The sequence below is a fragment of the Mus caroli genome, unplaced genomic scaffold (assembly GCF_978045245.1).
Source record: "Mus caroli unplaced genomic scaffold, Mus_caroli_1 scaffold_13, whole genome shotgun sequence".
In the NCBI taxonomy this organism is placed as follows: Eukaryota; Metazoa; Chordata; class Mammalia; order Rodentia; family Muridae; genus Mus; species Mus caroli.
In genome coordinates this window covers 69,034,146-69,052,041 of record NW_028227268.1, presented here as the reverse complement: position 1 = coordinate 69,052,041, position 17,896 = coordinate 69,034,146, and the positions used below count along the sequence as shown (strand labels likewise).

At 47.7% G+C, this 17,896-nt stretch overlaps 1 protein-coding gene across 2 annotated transcripts in view; it reads right to left on the bottom strand.

The window, feature by feature from the left end:
* Slc22a4 (solute carrier family 22 member 4) overlaps positions 1–16,784 on the bottom strand; it is a 46,082-nt gene extending 29,298 nt beyond the window's left edge. Inside the window, exon 1 of one of the 2 annotated variants that reach the window (XM_021177068.3) lies at positions 15,546–16,784. In XM_021177068.3, coding sequence (XP_021032727.1) covers positions 15,546–15,938 — 393 coding nt within the window. In that variant the 5' untranslated portion in view covers positions 15,939–16,784. The remainder of the gene's footprint in view (positions 1–15,545) is intronic. The other variant, XM_085830015.1, reaches the window with a different exon arrangement.
* Positions 16,785–17,896: the final 1,112 nt, after the last annotated feature.

The following is a 17,896-nucleotide window of genomic DNA, read 5'->3' as shown; positions in this document are numbered from 1 at the left end:
TAGCCATATGGGGCACTGCATGCCTTTCAGAACCTTGGCAAAGGTAAAGGCTAAACAATATGGCTTCCCATGGTTAGACCTGGCTCTCTAGTTTCTTTTGAGGGCTTTTGTGCCCAAGGGGTTTCTTTGGAAAGCTGTGAGGGGCTTGGGTTGGCTGACAAATCTTAGCTGCAGCCTGTGGGTCTATAGTCCAGTAAACCAAGCCACAGTCCAAAAAGAAGCCCTTCCACCCAAAGGTCTGTTGTTGGGGAAGCTACTCCCCATGGTAGCAATGCTGTAGTATATCTGCTGGAAGACCGATCTCTCTTGATGGGACAGAACTGTTCCCTGCATGTGAATTACACACATAAGCACACAAACACGCTTCCAGTTGGAGGATCAGAACCTAGAGGCGGAAGCCTCAGTAGCCAGCTGGCTGGCATCACTTCGGGACTGTTCTTTTAAACCAAACATTAATGTTCCCGAAACATTAAGGTTCCCCATCTCCTCTCTGGTGAAAGAGTGAAATGTGGCAACCAGCTGGCTCAAGCTATGCAGGGGGAGGAGTACTGGATATGCACCCCCCGGATCCTCAGGGCCTAAGACTGAGGTTCCTTCAACAGAGCAGGGTGCCATCTACCCAGCTAGATCGTATGTCCTTCAGTTCTGTTTCAATAGATAAAAACCAGGCCAGAAGATCATGAGGAACAGTCTGAGGATGTGGGTCCACGGCAGAATGCTTACCCAGCAAACACAGGCCCTGAATTCAATCTTACATTGCTGGGAGGAAAACAAACAAACAAGAAGAGATGAAAGATCACTCTTGGCTTCCTGTGCCTCCCAAAATTCAGCATAATAAGAGTAACAACCATAGTGGGTTTTTGTTTTGTTTTGTTGAGATGAAGTCTCAAGTAGCCCAGGCTGACTTTGAACTGGCTATGTATTTGATCACCTTGAACTTGTGATCGTCCCAACGGCTGAGATTACAGACCTGTGCCACCATACCCAGTGACTATAGTGTACTGGGTGCTTAGTGTACATGCTGTATTGCTTTAAGAGCTCTCAATGTTGTCCTATGGGATGGGTACTCTTTTTTCTCGGTTCATAAATAAGTAAATAAATGAATGAATAAATAAATAAATAAATAAAGGCATTGGAGCGACGAAGGAACCCATCCAAATTCTTTTTTTTTTAGTGGACCAATGAAAGGAATTAATTAATCATTTGTTCAGCTGACATTAAATACCTGCTCCAGGCCAGGGTACGTGCTAGGCACAGGACATAGTTCTTTCCTTCATAAAAGCTCAAGGTCAAGCAAGACAGACCAGCTATGCACGTGTGTCTGCATGAGGCCAGCATCCTTGTTAGTAGGTTCTACTCTAGCTAGAGGGAAAGAAAAAGGCAGCCTCCCTTATCCTTCATCAGAAGGATTACGCTCCCATGCCTGAATAATTAGTACAATAGTGTTTTAGACTCTAGAGCAACATGGGGCTGGGCACTTGGTACATACCAAAACTGTTGATGGATGCATTTGGACCAAGTTAGGAGTAACAGCAAAGTGTGGTTCTGGGGCTAGGGGGTACCTATACTTTTCAAGCACTAGACTTGAAAGACACCTATGATTTTGAACTCTCCTAGTAGTTTAAGCCTGGCAGTTTCAGCTTGTACAAAAGCTATAAAAGACCATAAAGACAAGTCCTGCACAAAACTGAAAACCCTGCAAGGCCATCTGATATTGAGCAAAGAGGACAGGCTTTCTTGGATACTGGCACTTCTCATATGCGGCCTCACCTCTCGTTCACTTTTATCAGCCTGCTTCCTTATTAAAAAATCAATTGTATGTATGTGAGGTATGTGCATGTGTTTTGTGTATGTACACAGGTACATACCTGTGCACATGCATGAGGAGGCCAGAGGTCCGCGTGGCTGTGTGTGTACGTGTGGAGGTCTTCCTCCACTGTGTATATTTTGAGACAAGGTCTCTCACCGAGCTTGAGCTTGCTATTTGGCTAGGGGGATCTGCTTGTGTCCATGCCCTTGCCAGCACTGGGGTTACAGCACTATACTATCATGCCAGGCTTTTATGTGGGCATTTGGGATCCGAGCACGGTCCCTGTGCTTTCAATGCAGCCACCTTACTGATGCAGTCATCTCCCCAGTCCATCTGCTCTGTCGTCATCTTTAAAGATGGGACCCACGTCCCTCCTGAGACAGGAAGTGTGCAAGTGCAAGCAAACTTGTTTAAGGGAAGGTTACCTCTCAAACATCCCCTACCTTTGTGCTAAGGAAAGCCATGACTTAAAGTTGCACAGATGATAGTGTTTACCTGACTTGAGGAAAGGGATGCTTACAAGTGAAACTTCTTCCATCCAAGTATGAAAAAAGCTAGAAAAACTCTTACCACAAGGGCTAAAATCCTTCTATAAACAGACTTTAATCCCAGAGGTGACTGAATAAGAAATTAGCATCGGTCCACTTAAGAATGAGCAACAACGGGTCTCTACAGTGTCCTCTCAGGTTAGCCTCCTCCCGGGAGGAGAGACAGAGGCAACAGTTAACATAGGCATCCACCCCAGCTCTTTCCTTATAACTTGGCTGTGAAATCTCTTGACCATCTGCAAAATAAACAAACAGAAACAAAGAAACCCCGAGTGTTTAATTCCTTTTTGTTAATGATAGGTTTGTTGAGATATACTTTACATAACAGAAATCACACTTGTACACTGTGCAGTTCTGCACTTCTTGATGTGGCCCAAGAACCGAGTGTGCGGTGTCTTCAGGCCTTTGTGAGCTTGTATGTGTGTGTGTGTGTGTGTGTGTGCACATGCATGTATGCATGCGTGTTCCTGTTTGATACTGATAGTATGTGTATGAGTGTATGTATGTATGTATGTATGTATGTATGTATGTATGTATGTATGCGTGTGTGTGTGTGTGTTTCTGTGTGATAGTGCTGGTGCCTGGGTGCCATGGTCCTTGTGTGGAGGTCAGAGGAGAACCTGGGGCATCTGGCCTTGCTTGAGGTAGAGTCTCTTTTAGGTTGCCATTGTGTCCACCTGATTAACTGGTCCTTGAGCTTCTAGAGATTCCCGTTTCTACCTCCCATCTGTCCCTAGGAGCAGTGAGATCACAGACACATAATAGTTTATCTGGCTTTACAAGGGTTCTGGGATCCGAACTCAGGCCCTCATGCTTATACCGCAAGCACTTTACTCACGGAGGCAGCTCCCCAGTCCAACATATGTCATCACTCTTGAACAAGCTCTCAAGCCCATCAGCAGGCAACCCTGTTCAATTCTCTTCCCAGCCTAGACACTCTCAGCCAGTAACGGACCATGTGGGTTTCTTTACTGGGGATGGGTCATACAATACAGTCTTGAATTTGGTTACTTTTTGTTTTGTTTTGTAGTCCTAGGGACAGAACTGAAGGTCTTGTCCCTGCTGGGCAAGCACCCTGACTCTGAGCCACACTCTCAACCTGACATGCTGTCTTTTACCATAGGCCTTTTTCATATGGTGTGATGCTTTCAAGGTGCATCATGCTGTGGAAGCCTGGGTCAGTATTTCATTCCTTTTTATTGACGGATAATATTTATAGTATTGATATAGCATGGTGTTATCTAAGTGTATACATTAGACATTGCACTGTTTGCGGCTACTGTGTATAATGCCATCATATGTATTTATATCGAAGACACATATTTTCATTTCCCTTAGGAAATTTACTGTATTTCCAATAGTAATGTAATAGTTGGGTTATATGGTAAGCATATGCTTAACCCTTAGGGGAGTTCTCTGTTTTCCAAAGTGGCAATTTCATTTTATAACCCCATTAACAGTGAACAAGGTTTTCAAATTCTCCACAGCACTTGCTAGTGTATACCTCTTTAATTCTGATCAACCAAGTAGATATAAGGAAGTCCCTCATCGTGTATTGACATCTTGACCGTGTGTTTTCTATTTCAATAACAGAAACTGGGATGTCTTTTTATTTATATCTTTAATTTCTTTTAATGATGTCCTGTAGCTTTCAGAGTATACATTTTGAAAATTTTTGGTGACATTTATTCCTAAACAGATTTCTTCAAATGTAGCACTCCCAGAAACAGTCTTAATTTACTTTTATTTACATGTATGTGCCTGGGTGAGTTCAGGGACATGGAGGCCAGAAGAGGATGCTGCATCTCCTAAGGCTAGAGGTATAGGAGTTTAAGCTGCCAAACGTGGGTGCTGGGACTCGAACCCTCGTCCTGGGCAAGAGCAGTGTGCACTCCAAACCACCAGGGCCATCTCTTTAGCTCCTTTACTTCAGCCTGGCTGAAAGCTGTTCTCTCTCAGCAATTAGGCTGCCACCCCATTACCACCACTGCCTTTTGTCTTCTCCGATTTACGAACGTGCGTTTGACGTCTCCTGTATGTGACAAGTCATAGTTTTGCTGCATTCAAACTTTTGCCCTTGGGTTTGTCTTTTCATATTTTTATTATAATGTATAATAGTGTGGATTTCTTTGTTTTATTCCACGTGGAGTTTGAGCCTCTGAGATTCGGAGAGTAATAATATTTTTCACCCAATTTGTAAGGGTTTTTAGCCATTTCTTGGAGTACTTTCCCCCTGGTCTTGTCTCCCTCTAATATTCCCACTGTGCATGTATTGGTGTGCTTAGAGGCGTCCCCTGCTTCTCTGAGACTCTGTGATTTGCTATTCCTTTCCCCAACTTTGTTCTTTGCATTATATAATTTCCAGCCTTCTAACTGCAAGCTTGATGCTTCTTCCTTTGGCCAGTTCAATTCTTCACCAATACCCTTTCAGGATTTTTATTTTCAGCTCTTGCTTATTTTCATTCCAGATATATATGCATACATACCTATTTACATATATATATACACACACATATATAATGTCTGTTTCTCTAGATAGTATACATACACACACACATATAACACACACACACATATATATGTCATCTCTTCCCTTGCATTCTTTACTTGATGAGAATGGTCTCCATGCCTCTTTTATTTTTAGCATCACAATTTCCTTTAGCTCTTCGAACATATTATTGCAGTATCTTTTTTATTAAATCTGACAGGTAGTTCCCTAGCACAGTCTATGTTGCCTCCTCTGTCCACTCTGGGAGTCGCACTTCCCCGTTTCATCTCATCTCACACACAGGGATCAATAAACGTAAACATAGATTCAGATGAAACTTAAGGAAGCATTGAAGGCATTATTAAACTGTGAAATAATGCAGATAGGTAAATATTTTGGTGTTTACCATTCAATCCATTCATTTAAAATTGAAGAAGCAGGGGCTGGCAAGATGTCCCCATGGGTAAGGACAGATGTCAAGCCTGATCACCCGAGACTGACCCCTGCCCCCTCAGAGTGGAAGGGGAGAACTGAGGCCCGCAGGTTGTCTTCTGCTGGTGCTGCACATGTGCCTATACACACACACTAAATAAGCGATTGTAAATTAAAAGGAGGAGGAGCAGCAGCAGCAGCAGCAGGTTGACTTCTCCCCTTCAATTTTACAAAGCTGCATCACTTCCTGGTGGAATGAATGCAGTTTTTGCTAATGTTTACCAGTGAGCTGGGTCACCTCTGGTTAGGATACTGGGTGGAGTCGTTTTGAGGTTTTGCTCTGACCTCAGGAAGGCTGCTCGTCGATGCTTTTTTTGGTTGGTTGTTTCCTGGTGATGAGGCGCTCCGTGGATTAGCTGTGGCTCTGTTAGAGATACTTTGGCGTGCCCACAGCATCTCCATTGTTTTCTGAGCCACCTTAGGCTTCTTCCACCCTATGCAGACAGCTTCAGTACTTGATGGCCTCTGAGCCTCTTTCATTCACTTTAAGAGCAGAGGGCAGGGAAAGTGGCCCATTTCAGGGTGAAACCTCTTCATGAGGGAAACGCTGAGTGTGGGAGGACACTTCCAGGGTCCCCCATCTTCCCCGACCTCCCCACCCCAAGACAGGGGTTCTTGCTTGGCTTGCTTTCTGGCTTGCCTTTGCTTCTCTTGCATAGAACCTGTGATCCAGAAATTAGCAAGGGAAAAAGCAATGAAGGCCCTGGGATTCTAAACCTAACGGCTGGTGGACAGAGCTGCCACTGTTTGCAGAGGAGCTGGGTGGAAAAGGATGGCAGCTGCTGACTTCCTGGCTGACTTCACCAGGATTTTAGTCACTGCAACCCAGAGCTCACGGTATGTAGGGATGAGGTGAGGCAAGCCATGGTGGTCTTTGTGATGACACACTGTATCTATGAGTGTGAGTCACAGGGGAATAATAAGAATCCTGTTGTCTTGGCTGAATCCATCTGCCTGTGTCAGGGTGTGACTGAGAAGATGTGTGTGTGTGTGTGTGTGTGTGTGTGAGAGAGAGAGAGAGAGAGAGAGACAGACAGACAGACAGACAGACAGACAGACATTGAGATTAAAACAACCAGTTATGTTTGTTTCATCAAGAAGCAGATCTATGGTGTATATCACACTGCTGTTCAGAAAGTCTGAGAATCTTTTCATTTACTTAACTGATTTGTTAATCCTTTTTAGTGTGGAGAAAAACCTATTTTCAAAATAACCAAATGAGTGTTTCTTCTTTTGGAAAGTTGGCCTTTTCCTTATTAAGTAGTAAGAATTATAGCTCACCTTCTGGATACAAGTCCTTTATCACATATGTTTTTACATAAAGGTTTATTTATTTCTTTTTAATTCTGTATTGATTCTCTGTGAGTTTCCCATCATGCACCCCAGGCTCACTCATCCCCCATCCTCTCTAATCTTCCCCCTGCCCTCACAATCTCCTCCTCAAAAGGAAATAAAAACAAACAAAATAAACACACACAAAAAAACAAAAAACAGTTCATCATGGAGTCTGCGGTGTGTCACAGTGTGTCACACAGTCTACTCTTTTGCCCACATTTCTTTACATGCAAATACTCATCGTAATGAGTCATAGGTCTAGTTTGAGGCCTCTGGCTTCTGCTACATTCTCTGTACTGGAACCTCACTGGAATTCCTCTCAGATATCCTGTTGTTGCTCTGTGTCATGGAGATCCTGCAGCTCTGGGTCTGCAGGCGGTCTGCAGGCCTGAACCCTTTCATGAACTCAAGCCATTCATAGATGTTGAGGTGGGCCCACTCAAAGTCCTGGATCTGGGACTGGATGATAGCTGAGTTGGTCAGCCCACCAGATCACCCACACCTGCACCCACACCACCAGGGCAAGCTCTGGCTAGCTCACCCACTGTCTTAGCCAGCAAGGGGTAGGGCCACCTCTTCCGCTCTCATGCCCTCAAGGCAGGCTCACTTGAACCCATGCCACTAGAGCCAGTTCTACTGTGCTGCCTAGGCGAGGAGCAGGGACTGCTCTCCTGAGAGCTGCAGCCAATGAGGAGTGTGGGTCAGCTCTCCAGAATGCCACAGCCACTGAAGGGTGGGGCCAGCTCTGCACATCCCTGACCGGGACCTCTGCATGGTCCTTAGTGGTAATATGAACCACAGACACTAACACAGACCCCTGCTGCTGTGTGGTCACAGACCCAGACCTCAGCCACAGCATGGATTGGGACTTCATCAAGGCCTCGGGTGGCAGGGTAGGCCTATTCCTCTCCCCCTCCAGCCTCCCATTCCACCTCTCTTCATGATGCTCAACCTGTTCTGCTTCTCTTTCTCTCCCATCTCTCCACCACATTCTTCCACATCATAGTGGCTTAGAAGAAGGCATCAGATCTCTTGGAGCTGGAGTTATGCATGATTTTCTTCTTCTTCTTCTTCTTCTTCTTCTTCTTCTTCTTCTTCTTCTTCTTCTTCTTCTTCTTCTTCTTTCTTCTCCTTCTCCTCCTCTTCCTCCTTCTCCTCCTCCTCTTCCTCTTTCTCATTCTCATTCTCATCTTCCTCTTCCCCCTTCTCTTTTGTTTTTTTTTTCTTTTTCTTTTTCTGATACAGGTTTCTCTGTGTAGCCCTGGCTGCCCTTGAACTCAGAAATATGCCTGACTCTGCATCCCAAGTGCTGGGATTAATAGTGTGTGCCACCATACCCAGCTCATATTTTTCTTTATAAACAACCGAGACAAGAGACTGCTGAACCTAATAATGTTTGCAAAGCCTTCCTTTAGATTGGGTTAAAGAAAAAGCTACAGAGGGTGGAGAGGTGCCAGTGAAGAGGTGCCAGTTCTGTGGTTGCTTGAGGTTGGTCACAACTAAAAGAAGTTTGGGGCTGGAGATGCATTTTGTTATTAGAGCACTCACCTAGTATGCAGGAGGCCTGGGCTATCCTGCCTCTACCCACTAAGTGCTGGGATTTCAGGTGTGGGTTAACACACCCAGTTTATGCAATGTCAGGGTTCAAACCCAGCACTCTAACACCTCAGCTGTCTAACACCTAACACTCTAACACCTCAGGTGTTTTTGTCTAATTCTTTCTGAAAATTACAATACTGTTTACTGTAGGCAAGGTAGATATAAGCTAAGAATTTTTCTCTCTTGGGTCTCAAATTTTAAAGAAAACCACGCTTTTACTGACTCAGGTCTTCCAAGTTCTGGGTTAGAGCAATGGACATGGGTCATGAGAGTATGCTAACAGCTGTGAGCCCAAAGTCAAAGCAGCAGGTGAGGTTGGAGAGGGAGCCATGGAAAAGAGAAAAGGCCCTTGGGGACCTGAATCTGTCCCTTTGGGGTCCTGAATCTGTCCTTTTAGGGTCAGGGTCTACCATGGCTCTCCCAGGCCCTCCCCTAGGCCTGTGAACAAATAGACTGGGTTTGTACCAGCACCTGCTCAGAGGTAGACCACTCAAAGGTATCAGTATGAGCCTGGCCCTGGGCCCAGAGATTTAGTTATTTATTTTTGAGAAAGGATCTCTTTTTGTAGTCCAGGCTGGCCTCAAACTTAGGATCCTTCTGTTTCTGCTTCCTTAGTGCTAGAATTGCAACCATAAGCTGCTACATTTGCCTGCTTCTTACCTTGTAAACACCAAGCAGAAGCTGCCAGCATGGGATACCCATATTTCTTATAAGAGCAGAGTGGGTTGGGGAACCTTTGGGTATAATAAAAGTGAATCCATCCACTCTCCAGATCCCCCCCTCCACCCAATTTCTCTCTACACTGGCTAGGTCACAAATGAAGGTTATTGTATATCTTTGGGGCTCTGGAGACATATGTCAGGTGCCAGCACAGTCCTTATACACAAGAAAATGACCAGCAATAGGGAGGGACGGCAGTTGTGCCTAAGGCCCATGCCATTTACCAGCCTGTTCCTGACCATCTTGCCTGTCACCGTTTCACCCTGGACTCTATCTTTGGCTTCTGTGACCCACTGAAAGGAATGGACAAAGTCTGTTTATCCTGAGTCTTGGCAGCAGGCGCAGGTGAGACAGTCTGAGAACAAAGGTGTGTTCTGACATCCCAGAGCCAGTTGTCAGGGAAACACAGCCGCAAGGTGACGACAACGAAGCAGCTTATAAATAAGGAAACACACACACACACACACACACACACACAGAGAGAGAGAGAGAGAGAGAGAGAGAGAGAGAGAGAGAGAGAGAGAGACTGGGGCCAGGACTAGTTCCTGAGTCTTCTTTTGTTTACTGGCAAAAGCACAGTTTCTGAAAGCTGACTGGAAAGAAAGTCTCCTTGGGGCTGGCTGGCACACTGTCTCTGGAACCAGGAGCGCAAATCTGGGTGCTGAGAGATTTAGTTAATATTCAAGCCATCCTGAGAGCCAGGTTGTCATTATGATGTCTTGGGACCCATTGTTTTAATCTAATGACTCAAAGGAGGGCATAGGTGTCTCATCCTGGCCACCAGCAGTACCGTGGCATAACCATAGTACAGAAGAGTATAGCAGACTATTGGAACAGTGAACCTGAAGAAATTGTAATTTTCCTAGGAGTTCCTGGAAGAAGGAAAAAGGCTGGGATGCTGGTGCTAGCCAGAGGGCCTACTTGACTTCTGGAACTAAATCTCACACAGTTCTGACAACTGGTCTGTCCACCTTGCAGGAGAGCCTCGAGTCCAGGCAGTGATGACGGGCAGGACCACACCTTGACCAGGACTCCTTAGAGGAGCAGAGCCCTTGCCCTCTGTATAGACCTGAACCTCACGGCAGAACCCCAGGGGTGGGCTTTTGAGGGGAGGTGTCCCAGGACTTCCACCCCCCTTGTTTTTTCCAGATAGGGTTTCTCTGTGTAGTCCTGGCTGTCCTGGAACTTGCTCTGTAAACCAGGCTGGCCTCTGACTCGTAGAGATCCGCCTGCCTTTGCTTCCCAAGTGCTGGGATTAAAGGTATGCACATGGTTGTCTCGGGACTTCTTGTTCCTCTTCCCAATGTGGCCTCATTGAATAGTCTCCTTTTCCTGCTTCTCATCAGTACTTGCTTATCAGGATGAGTGCACAGCTCCCCAGAACTGCCAGGGTCCAGGCTCTGACCTGAACAACTCCAGGGACAAGGAAAGAAAGAAGCAAACTGTCCCAGGCCTATCCCTCGGCCAGGTCCACCCAGACCCCCAGTGGAAAGAGTCCGCATCAAGGTCATCTACAAGATGAAGTCTTTTGGAGTGGCCAGCCCCATCCTGGCTTAGTCACTGACCCTGCTTACTTCCCATTCCCAGAAGCTACCTATGAGCTTGGAATGGGGTCCACCATGTTCCTCCAGAAACTTGGCCTACCTTGGGAGTATGAGTGACACCAATGTCCTGGTTCCAGGAGGGGTGACACAAGGCTGGTGCCTCCGGGGACACAGACTTTGCAGCAGGTTCTATCTGAATGAGTGGTTTCCCCCTCAGCTACCTCATCCCCAGGCTCCCAGGGATATAGGACAGAAGAGGACAAATATAGCCTTGGCCAGACAGCAGTCCCATCTTAGGCTACTGAAGGGTCTATCGAGCAGGTTGGGCCTTAGGACACAGGATTTCCTTGAGGACCGTGAAGCACAAAGTCTAGGAGGATCTGGGTCTGGGTCACATGAGGCTAAGTGTTTCTAATTGGTGGACTAAGGCCAAGATCACCTAATGGTGTCCTGTGAGGAAAGGAAGCATGCAAGAGGAGCTCACACTCAGGCCCTGCCCTTGTCTGTCCTCCCTGCTCCTTCAGCCTCAGGGCAGGAGGCATCTGAGTTCACCCAGGTATAGCACTGAGAGATGAACTCAGGACCCTATCTCTAGATAAAGCTTTATGGTGGGTCTCCTTTCCCAACAGAACCTCCCCGTCACTAAACCCACACATCCTTGCCTCTCTCTGTCCCTGCCCAGACACCACCCTATGGGTAACTTAGCTACTAGATAGGACTCATACTCCTCTCCCAGAGTGACCTCAGACTCTTCTAGCCCAGAGTCCAGAGACAGAAAACCCTCACCTTGTATTTTCACATTCTTTTCCCTTAACTTGGAAAGTAATTTGGTCCAAGGTCAGATAGCAGGAGCTATAGAATACTGAGGATAGCATTAGAGTTAACTGCTTAGATGAAATAAGTAGGTGTGAGCCCATGCTTACATGAATACATATATGAATAAATATATATGAATGAATGAAATACATGAATAAACATACCCAGAACCAAATGGACACCAAGGGGAAGGATTTACTTCCAGAATAAGCTCATGTTGCCATTGGGCAAATACTACAGTACATTGTAGTCACTATCTAAAGATCTATACTAAACTTCGGGAGTAAAAGTTTGTATTATCAAGCCGGGCGTGGTGGCGCACGCCTTTAGTCCCAGCACTCGGGAGGCAGAGGCAGGCGGATTTCTGAGTTCGAGGCCAGCCTGGTCTACAAAGTGAGTGCCAGGACAGCCAGGGCTACACAGAGAAACCCTGTCTCGAAAAAACCAAAAAAAAAAAAAAAAAAAGTTTGTATTATCTCCAAGTACCTCCCCTCAAGTATTTATTAACTATGAAAGGGAAAATAATAACAATAATAGTGGAAAAACCCAGCACACACCAACTTAGCCAGATGGCTGATATTCCTATCACTAGCAATCACCTATGACCAGCATTAGGTATCTGGTTTGATGCCCTTAAATAGATAACACTTCTGTTACATTCTTATCCAAAGCTGCATAGCGCAATCTAATCATGAGAAAAGTCACATAAACTCAAGCTGATAGACAGCCATCAAAACAACACATGAAACACAGCATGTTCACGACAGATCGGGAAAGGCTGAAAAGCTGTCTCACTCTGGAGACCGAGACGGGCCACCTAAGTGTAGTGGGCTAAAGGATGGGATCAGAAAACGGAAGAAGGGCACCAGTGGTACTTTGACCAATGTTAATTTCCTGGTTTTGATAAGTGCATTATGGGTAATTTGCACTGATAACATCAGAGTTGGGTGTGGTGGCACATGTCTGCCCTGGGGGCCAGAGTCAAGAGGAGTCCAACCTGGATGGCATAGTGAGTTCCAAGCCAGCCTGAGCTGTATAGTGAAACTCTGTTTCAGAAAAAAAAAAAACAAAAACCAAAACCAAAAACAAATAAATCGCTGAAGTCAGAGGAAGCTAGATGAAGGGTGTATGTAAATATTCCGTGCTATTTTAACAACTCTTCTTTGAATGAGAAATTATTTTAAAATAAGGGTAGGAAATTAGGTTCTTACTACACAGGATAAACGGCTTGTACCTCACACACAGCCCCTAAGGAAGAAAACCTTACATGCAGAACACAGCACACAGGAACAGGTAATATGCATGTGAGTCACAGTCCAGATACCAGATTCCTATCTCCTGGCATCCGTGAAAGGCATTTCTCTGGGCTGACCCTGTCCTCCTGTGGAGAGGACCTGGGAGAGTTTGGACGGGCTTTTGTCTTCTGGAGGATGTCAGGGTGCTGGAGGACTAGGCAGTGGATATGTTCTGAGGATGGGCCTTCCATCCTGGTCAGCTGGGATGTAGGGACCTGTCAGGGGCCCTGCGCTAGCCTGCAAGGATGAGGTCACTGGCTAAGTCAGCATGGGTTCTGACGCATGTCTTGTCCTCAGAGTCCTGGTAATGTATGTATGCGGGAGGGGCTCAGGCATCACCTAAAGACCTTTATTGACAACTTGGCTCCCAGCTTAAAGCTGTTGTGGGGTGGTGGGCACTTTAAGAGGTGAGGCCCACTGGAAGGAAGTGAAGTCTTTTGAAGGGGATTTTAGGACCCTGGCCTCTTCCTCTTCCTCTCTCTCACATGTCTTCTCCTCGAGGAAAGCTACTTCACTCTTAGCACACACTCCCGTTCAGGATGTGCAGCCTCACAACAGGCCCCAAAGCAACAGAGCCCCTTGATCACAGGCTGGAACCTTGTCTCTTTATAAATTGCTTGTGTCGGGCATTTGTTGCAGTAACTGAAACTGAGTGGCACCTTCCCACTAGGAATGCATGGGGCTTCCATCTCCACATTCTCCTCAATACTTGTTTTGCTTCTGTTTGACTTAGTTGTCACTCGGACTCCCAGTTACTACGCAGCCCCCGCCCCCCAAGGAGCCACCCCACCCTAGTCATCTTGCTTCTTGCTTCCTTCCCGTCTCTTTCCAGCTACCCATGCCCTTTGCCTTTTAACTCCCACCGACCCAAAAAAGCAAGCAAGGAAGAGAAAGGCTGCCAAGCAAAGCAAGTCATAGTGTGTGCACATGAGCATTTGGGACAGGAGTCACATAGGCCCCTTGGCACAGCACGGTGGTGCACCTATGGACTCAGGAGCTGGTAGTCCCTCTGCCCTTTATATTCTCAGGCAAACAAAATCATCCAGGAGGAGAAGGACTGCAGCCAGGTTAGACTCGCTGTTTGTGAAGGTTGCAGCCAGTGGGTCCAACCTCCCAACTTAGATGCAGGGAAATTCCAGATCTGAAGGATGAACTCCCAGGCTTAGATGTCCCAGGGCCAGCACATGTGTTCTGAGTTCTTGCTAGGGGATCACACCTGGAGAGGCACAGCCAACCAGGACCCAAGGCAGTCAGGGTGCTAGCGTGAGGGACCCAGAGGCTGTCACTCTCCATGAGCCCTGCCTCCTCCACAGCTGCCACCCTTGACTAGGTGCCCTTTTGTAATACTGACTTCCATAGCTTTCTCCCAATCTTGCTTTCCGTAGCAGCTAGAGCAAACTCTAAGAACAAGGGGTTTGGAGAGTTGATATTCATCTGTAGTTCTCTTTAGGAGGCAGAGGCAAGAGGATCCCTGTGAGTTCAAAGCCATTCTGCCTTGGTGATGCACTGAGTTACAGGCTAGACAAGATGATATCCTGTGGCCTTGTCTCAAAAGAAGAAAATAAAAACAGAAACCCTAGGTTTGCTATTTCCACAGTCCTCAAAATACAGTCAACATTTCAGAATACCCAGAAGCTGGCTGGTCCTAAAGGCAGCTCTGGTCTCTTATCCTTCCCTGAACGCCACCTACGGTATCAACAGGGCTCTTAGTCCCAGAACCAGCCACATTCTTGGCTAGATAGGACTGTCTCTTAGCTCCAGACTTGCTTCACACTCCTACCCGCAGTCTATCCAGATCTAGTTATTCCACAAAGAGAAAGGAGTTTATTTATCCAAAGTCACACATTAAACAAGCTATGATTTGAATTTTGGCTCCTGAAGGCCAACAGCTAAGTAGGGCTGACATCAGCTCTCCTAACAACACAGCTGGCATGCCCACAGGCATCAGAGCTCTGCAGGTGGGACCCACACCCTAGCTGTCTACACCCTGGGGCCAGACACATTTTCTGCTGACTGCTCTGTAGTGCTGAGGGAAAGAGATAAGAAATTGAGGCTGTTGTTCCCAGAGATCTCATTGGGAGGAACCTAGTTTGTTTTTTGCTTAACCAGCCTAAGGAAAAAAGACAGAACAGAAGCAGCAATGGTGGGAAGGCAGATTTTTCTACCTGCTTGACCAACAGCAGGTAATCAGTTCTGGGTGATGCTCTTTCCAGAAACAGTGCTTGTCTTATCTGTTATGACCTGGTCCTCAGCAAATAGGCAGCAGGAAACTAAGAGGGAATAGTAGGTCCACATTCAGATTCCAGTGACTTGGGAAACCTATTCCCAGATCACTTAGAGGTAAGGCAGTGGGCTCAGCTGGAGCCCTGATCACCAGCTTACACTTCCCTCAGAAGTACGGGTCTTTCCTTGAGTGTCCAAAGGCCAGAGTCTAGTTTTGACTCCTTACATCCAACCAGTGTCAAGGAAGGGGCTGCTGCCTCCTTTTGGAGAAAGTGGGGCCTCGACACAGAGGCCCTTCTGTCTCAAGACCCTTCCTTGTGTCCATCAACAGACCACTGTAGCCATTCTCTGTGGCAAGGAAATAGCTATGACTATAAATCAAGACAGTCTGGTTTGGCCTGCCCAGGGAAGCACCAGGGCTCTTGGGAAACTCTGTTGTGAAACTCAGAAAGGAAAAGGCAGTTGATGACAACACTCTCTTTTTTTATCCCCTCCATGCCACACAGAAATTCATCAGCTCTGAGTGTGCGCTGAGAATGCACTCACAACCCCACTCTGTGCCTGGAAGGTTCGAGACGGTAGGTGACACTGACCCAGGCACTGCCAGGGGCTGTTGGGTGCACGGACGCAACAGAGTCTCCATTCCCAATGTCCAGCTCCAGCACTACCACCTACCTCTGTCACGATGGTGGACAGGAAGACGTCCTTGTCGTACTCCCAGCCATCCAGACAGTTCTCCTGCTCCAGCTGTTCCAGATCCACGTCCCGTCCCGGCTCCAGTCCCATCGCGGAGAAGTTGGCGATGGTGGCCAGTCTGTAGCGGCGGCAGCTCTGAGGCACCTGTCGTCCGTCCTTCGTCTCCAAGGGGATGCTGTGGTTGCGCCAGGAGCTGCTCAGGTTCACAGTGTCAGGAACCCGGCAACGGTGCTCGGGGGTCCCCGCCAGGAACACGACTGACATACCATTAAAGCCATTGGGGATGATGCTGGCGCTGAGCAAGAAGAAGATGAGGCGCTGGAAGGGCCCCCACTCGCCCAGGAAGGCGATCACCTCGTCGTAGTCCCGCATGTTTCTGCCTCTCCTCCTCAGCTTGTGCGAAGGAGGTGGGTGGAGAGAAAGAGTTCAGCGATTGCGGTGCGCTGCGGGGATCTTCCTAGGTGGCTGCGTGCAAACACGCCGTGGGTGCTGCAAAACTCCCAGGGGTTGGCGCGGAGCGCCGGGAAGCGGAGTCCTCTGAACCACACCCCCGTGCAGGGAAAGGCCACTGCACTCTACCGATCTGGGCGGAGCTCTCGGGCGTGATCAGCCTCCTGCTCCGTTCCTTGCACCCAGCGGCCTTCCACGCAGGCCTCCCGCCCGGGATCGGCCAGACAACGCGCGTGCAGCCAGGAGCTCCGGCTTTCTCGGCCCCACGTGGGAGGGAGAGCGACAGGGAGGAGCGTCCCGAAAGCCAGGCCTAGCCCGGAGCAGGAGTCCGTTGCTCCACGATCCCAGCCTGGAGTCTGAGCTCAGGCAGGCGGACCGGTCAGTTAATCGAGTCCGCGCTCCCAAGAGACCTGTGTGGGGGACAGGAGCGCCACCTCTTCACAAATACCAGCGTGGGAACTCACTTATGAACCTTAGCACGGCTGTAGTCCATCACGGGACGGCGGCCCAAGAAGCGTCCTTGGAAAAGCAGGATCCTCACCTTGCAAAGAGGCGACTGTGGACCTGGAGCCAGAAAAGGATGTTCGAGGTCATGCTGAGTCAGAGGCGCGCCCTGGTTAGAAGGGCTGGATCACCGGCCCCTGAGTCGTTCTAGTGTCCTTTCGAAAGATTCCCTGTGGCCTTTATAGAGACACCAGAGGGAAGCCGGCCCACTGAGGGAGCATAGAGGAGTCACCACGCCTGGGCTCGGCTCGGTGTTTGTCCTTTTGCACTCTCGGGGCACCCGGAGCCCTTTATTGCAGCACGGTGCCAAAGCCTTCTTGGACTGAAAGGCGTTCTATTTGCAGAAAGGCCCATTCTAGTCTAGGAACAGAGGGAGGAAGGGACAGAGAGAGGACAAACTGGTGAGATTTGGCCCTCAGAACTGGCAGGGTAACCAAAAGTGGGATTACCTTTTTTCTCTCTCTGCTCAGTATTCACATCTAAGGTCTTGGGCACAGTGTACAAGCTAGCTCAAGATAGAGCTGGGCTCCCCTAGCCTGGGATCCACAGGCCTGGAGAGACTGACAGGCTGAGTAGCCCAACACTTTGCACAAACTGGGTTGTCTCTTTAGACTCTGGCAAGGGACTGAAGGAGACTTCTGCTTTTTTCTTTGTTTGTGTTAGTTTCCCCATGAGCCCTACTGTTAGGCTGACTTCCCACCAGTAACTTACATTTCTTTTCCTGTCATTTAAGACACATTTCCTAGTATGCCAGGACACTAGCTTATGCTTTTTACTTTTGTTCGTTTGAGACAGGGTCTTCGGATGTAGCCCTGGCTGTCCTGGAACTTGCTATGTAGACAAGGCTGGTCTTGACTCACAGAACTCCGCCTGCCTCTGCCTCCCAAGTGCTGGGATTAAAGCTGTGCACCTCTGTGCCTGGATCCGTGCTTATTAATCCAGTGAGAGTACTCGCAGGGTTTCTTTACTTCTGAAATGCTTGAGTGGTGGTGTGTTGTGGTCGGAATCTCACTTAGGTTCAGTTCTTCCACTTCAAATTACTAACAAACATAAACAGAGTCAAGAACTAGCTGTTTATTTTTTGAAGAATGATTCCCAAAGAGCAAGACTGAAGGACTGAGGAGAGTGAGCAACGAAGATGAAGCCACCACACAGAATGAAGATGAAGTCACCACAAGACACAGAGTTGAGCTGAGCCTTGGCAGGCTTCAGGGTCAGTACCCACGCCATGCACAGGAACCCTCTTGGAACCTGAGGTCCAATGAATGAGCAGTGACATCTGCCTCAAAATGCTGGCACTGATGTCAAACATGTAGTGTATACCTATAATCCCAGCAATGGGTAGGCCAGAGTAGGATGATTTTAAGTTCAAGGCC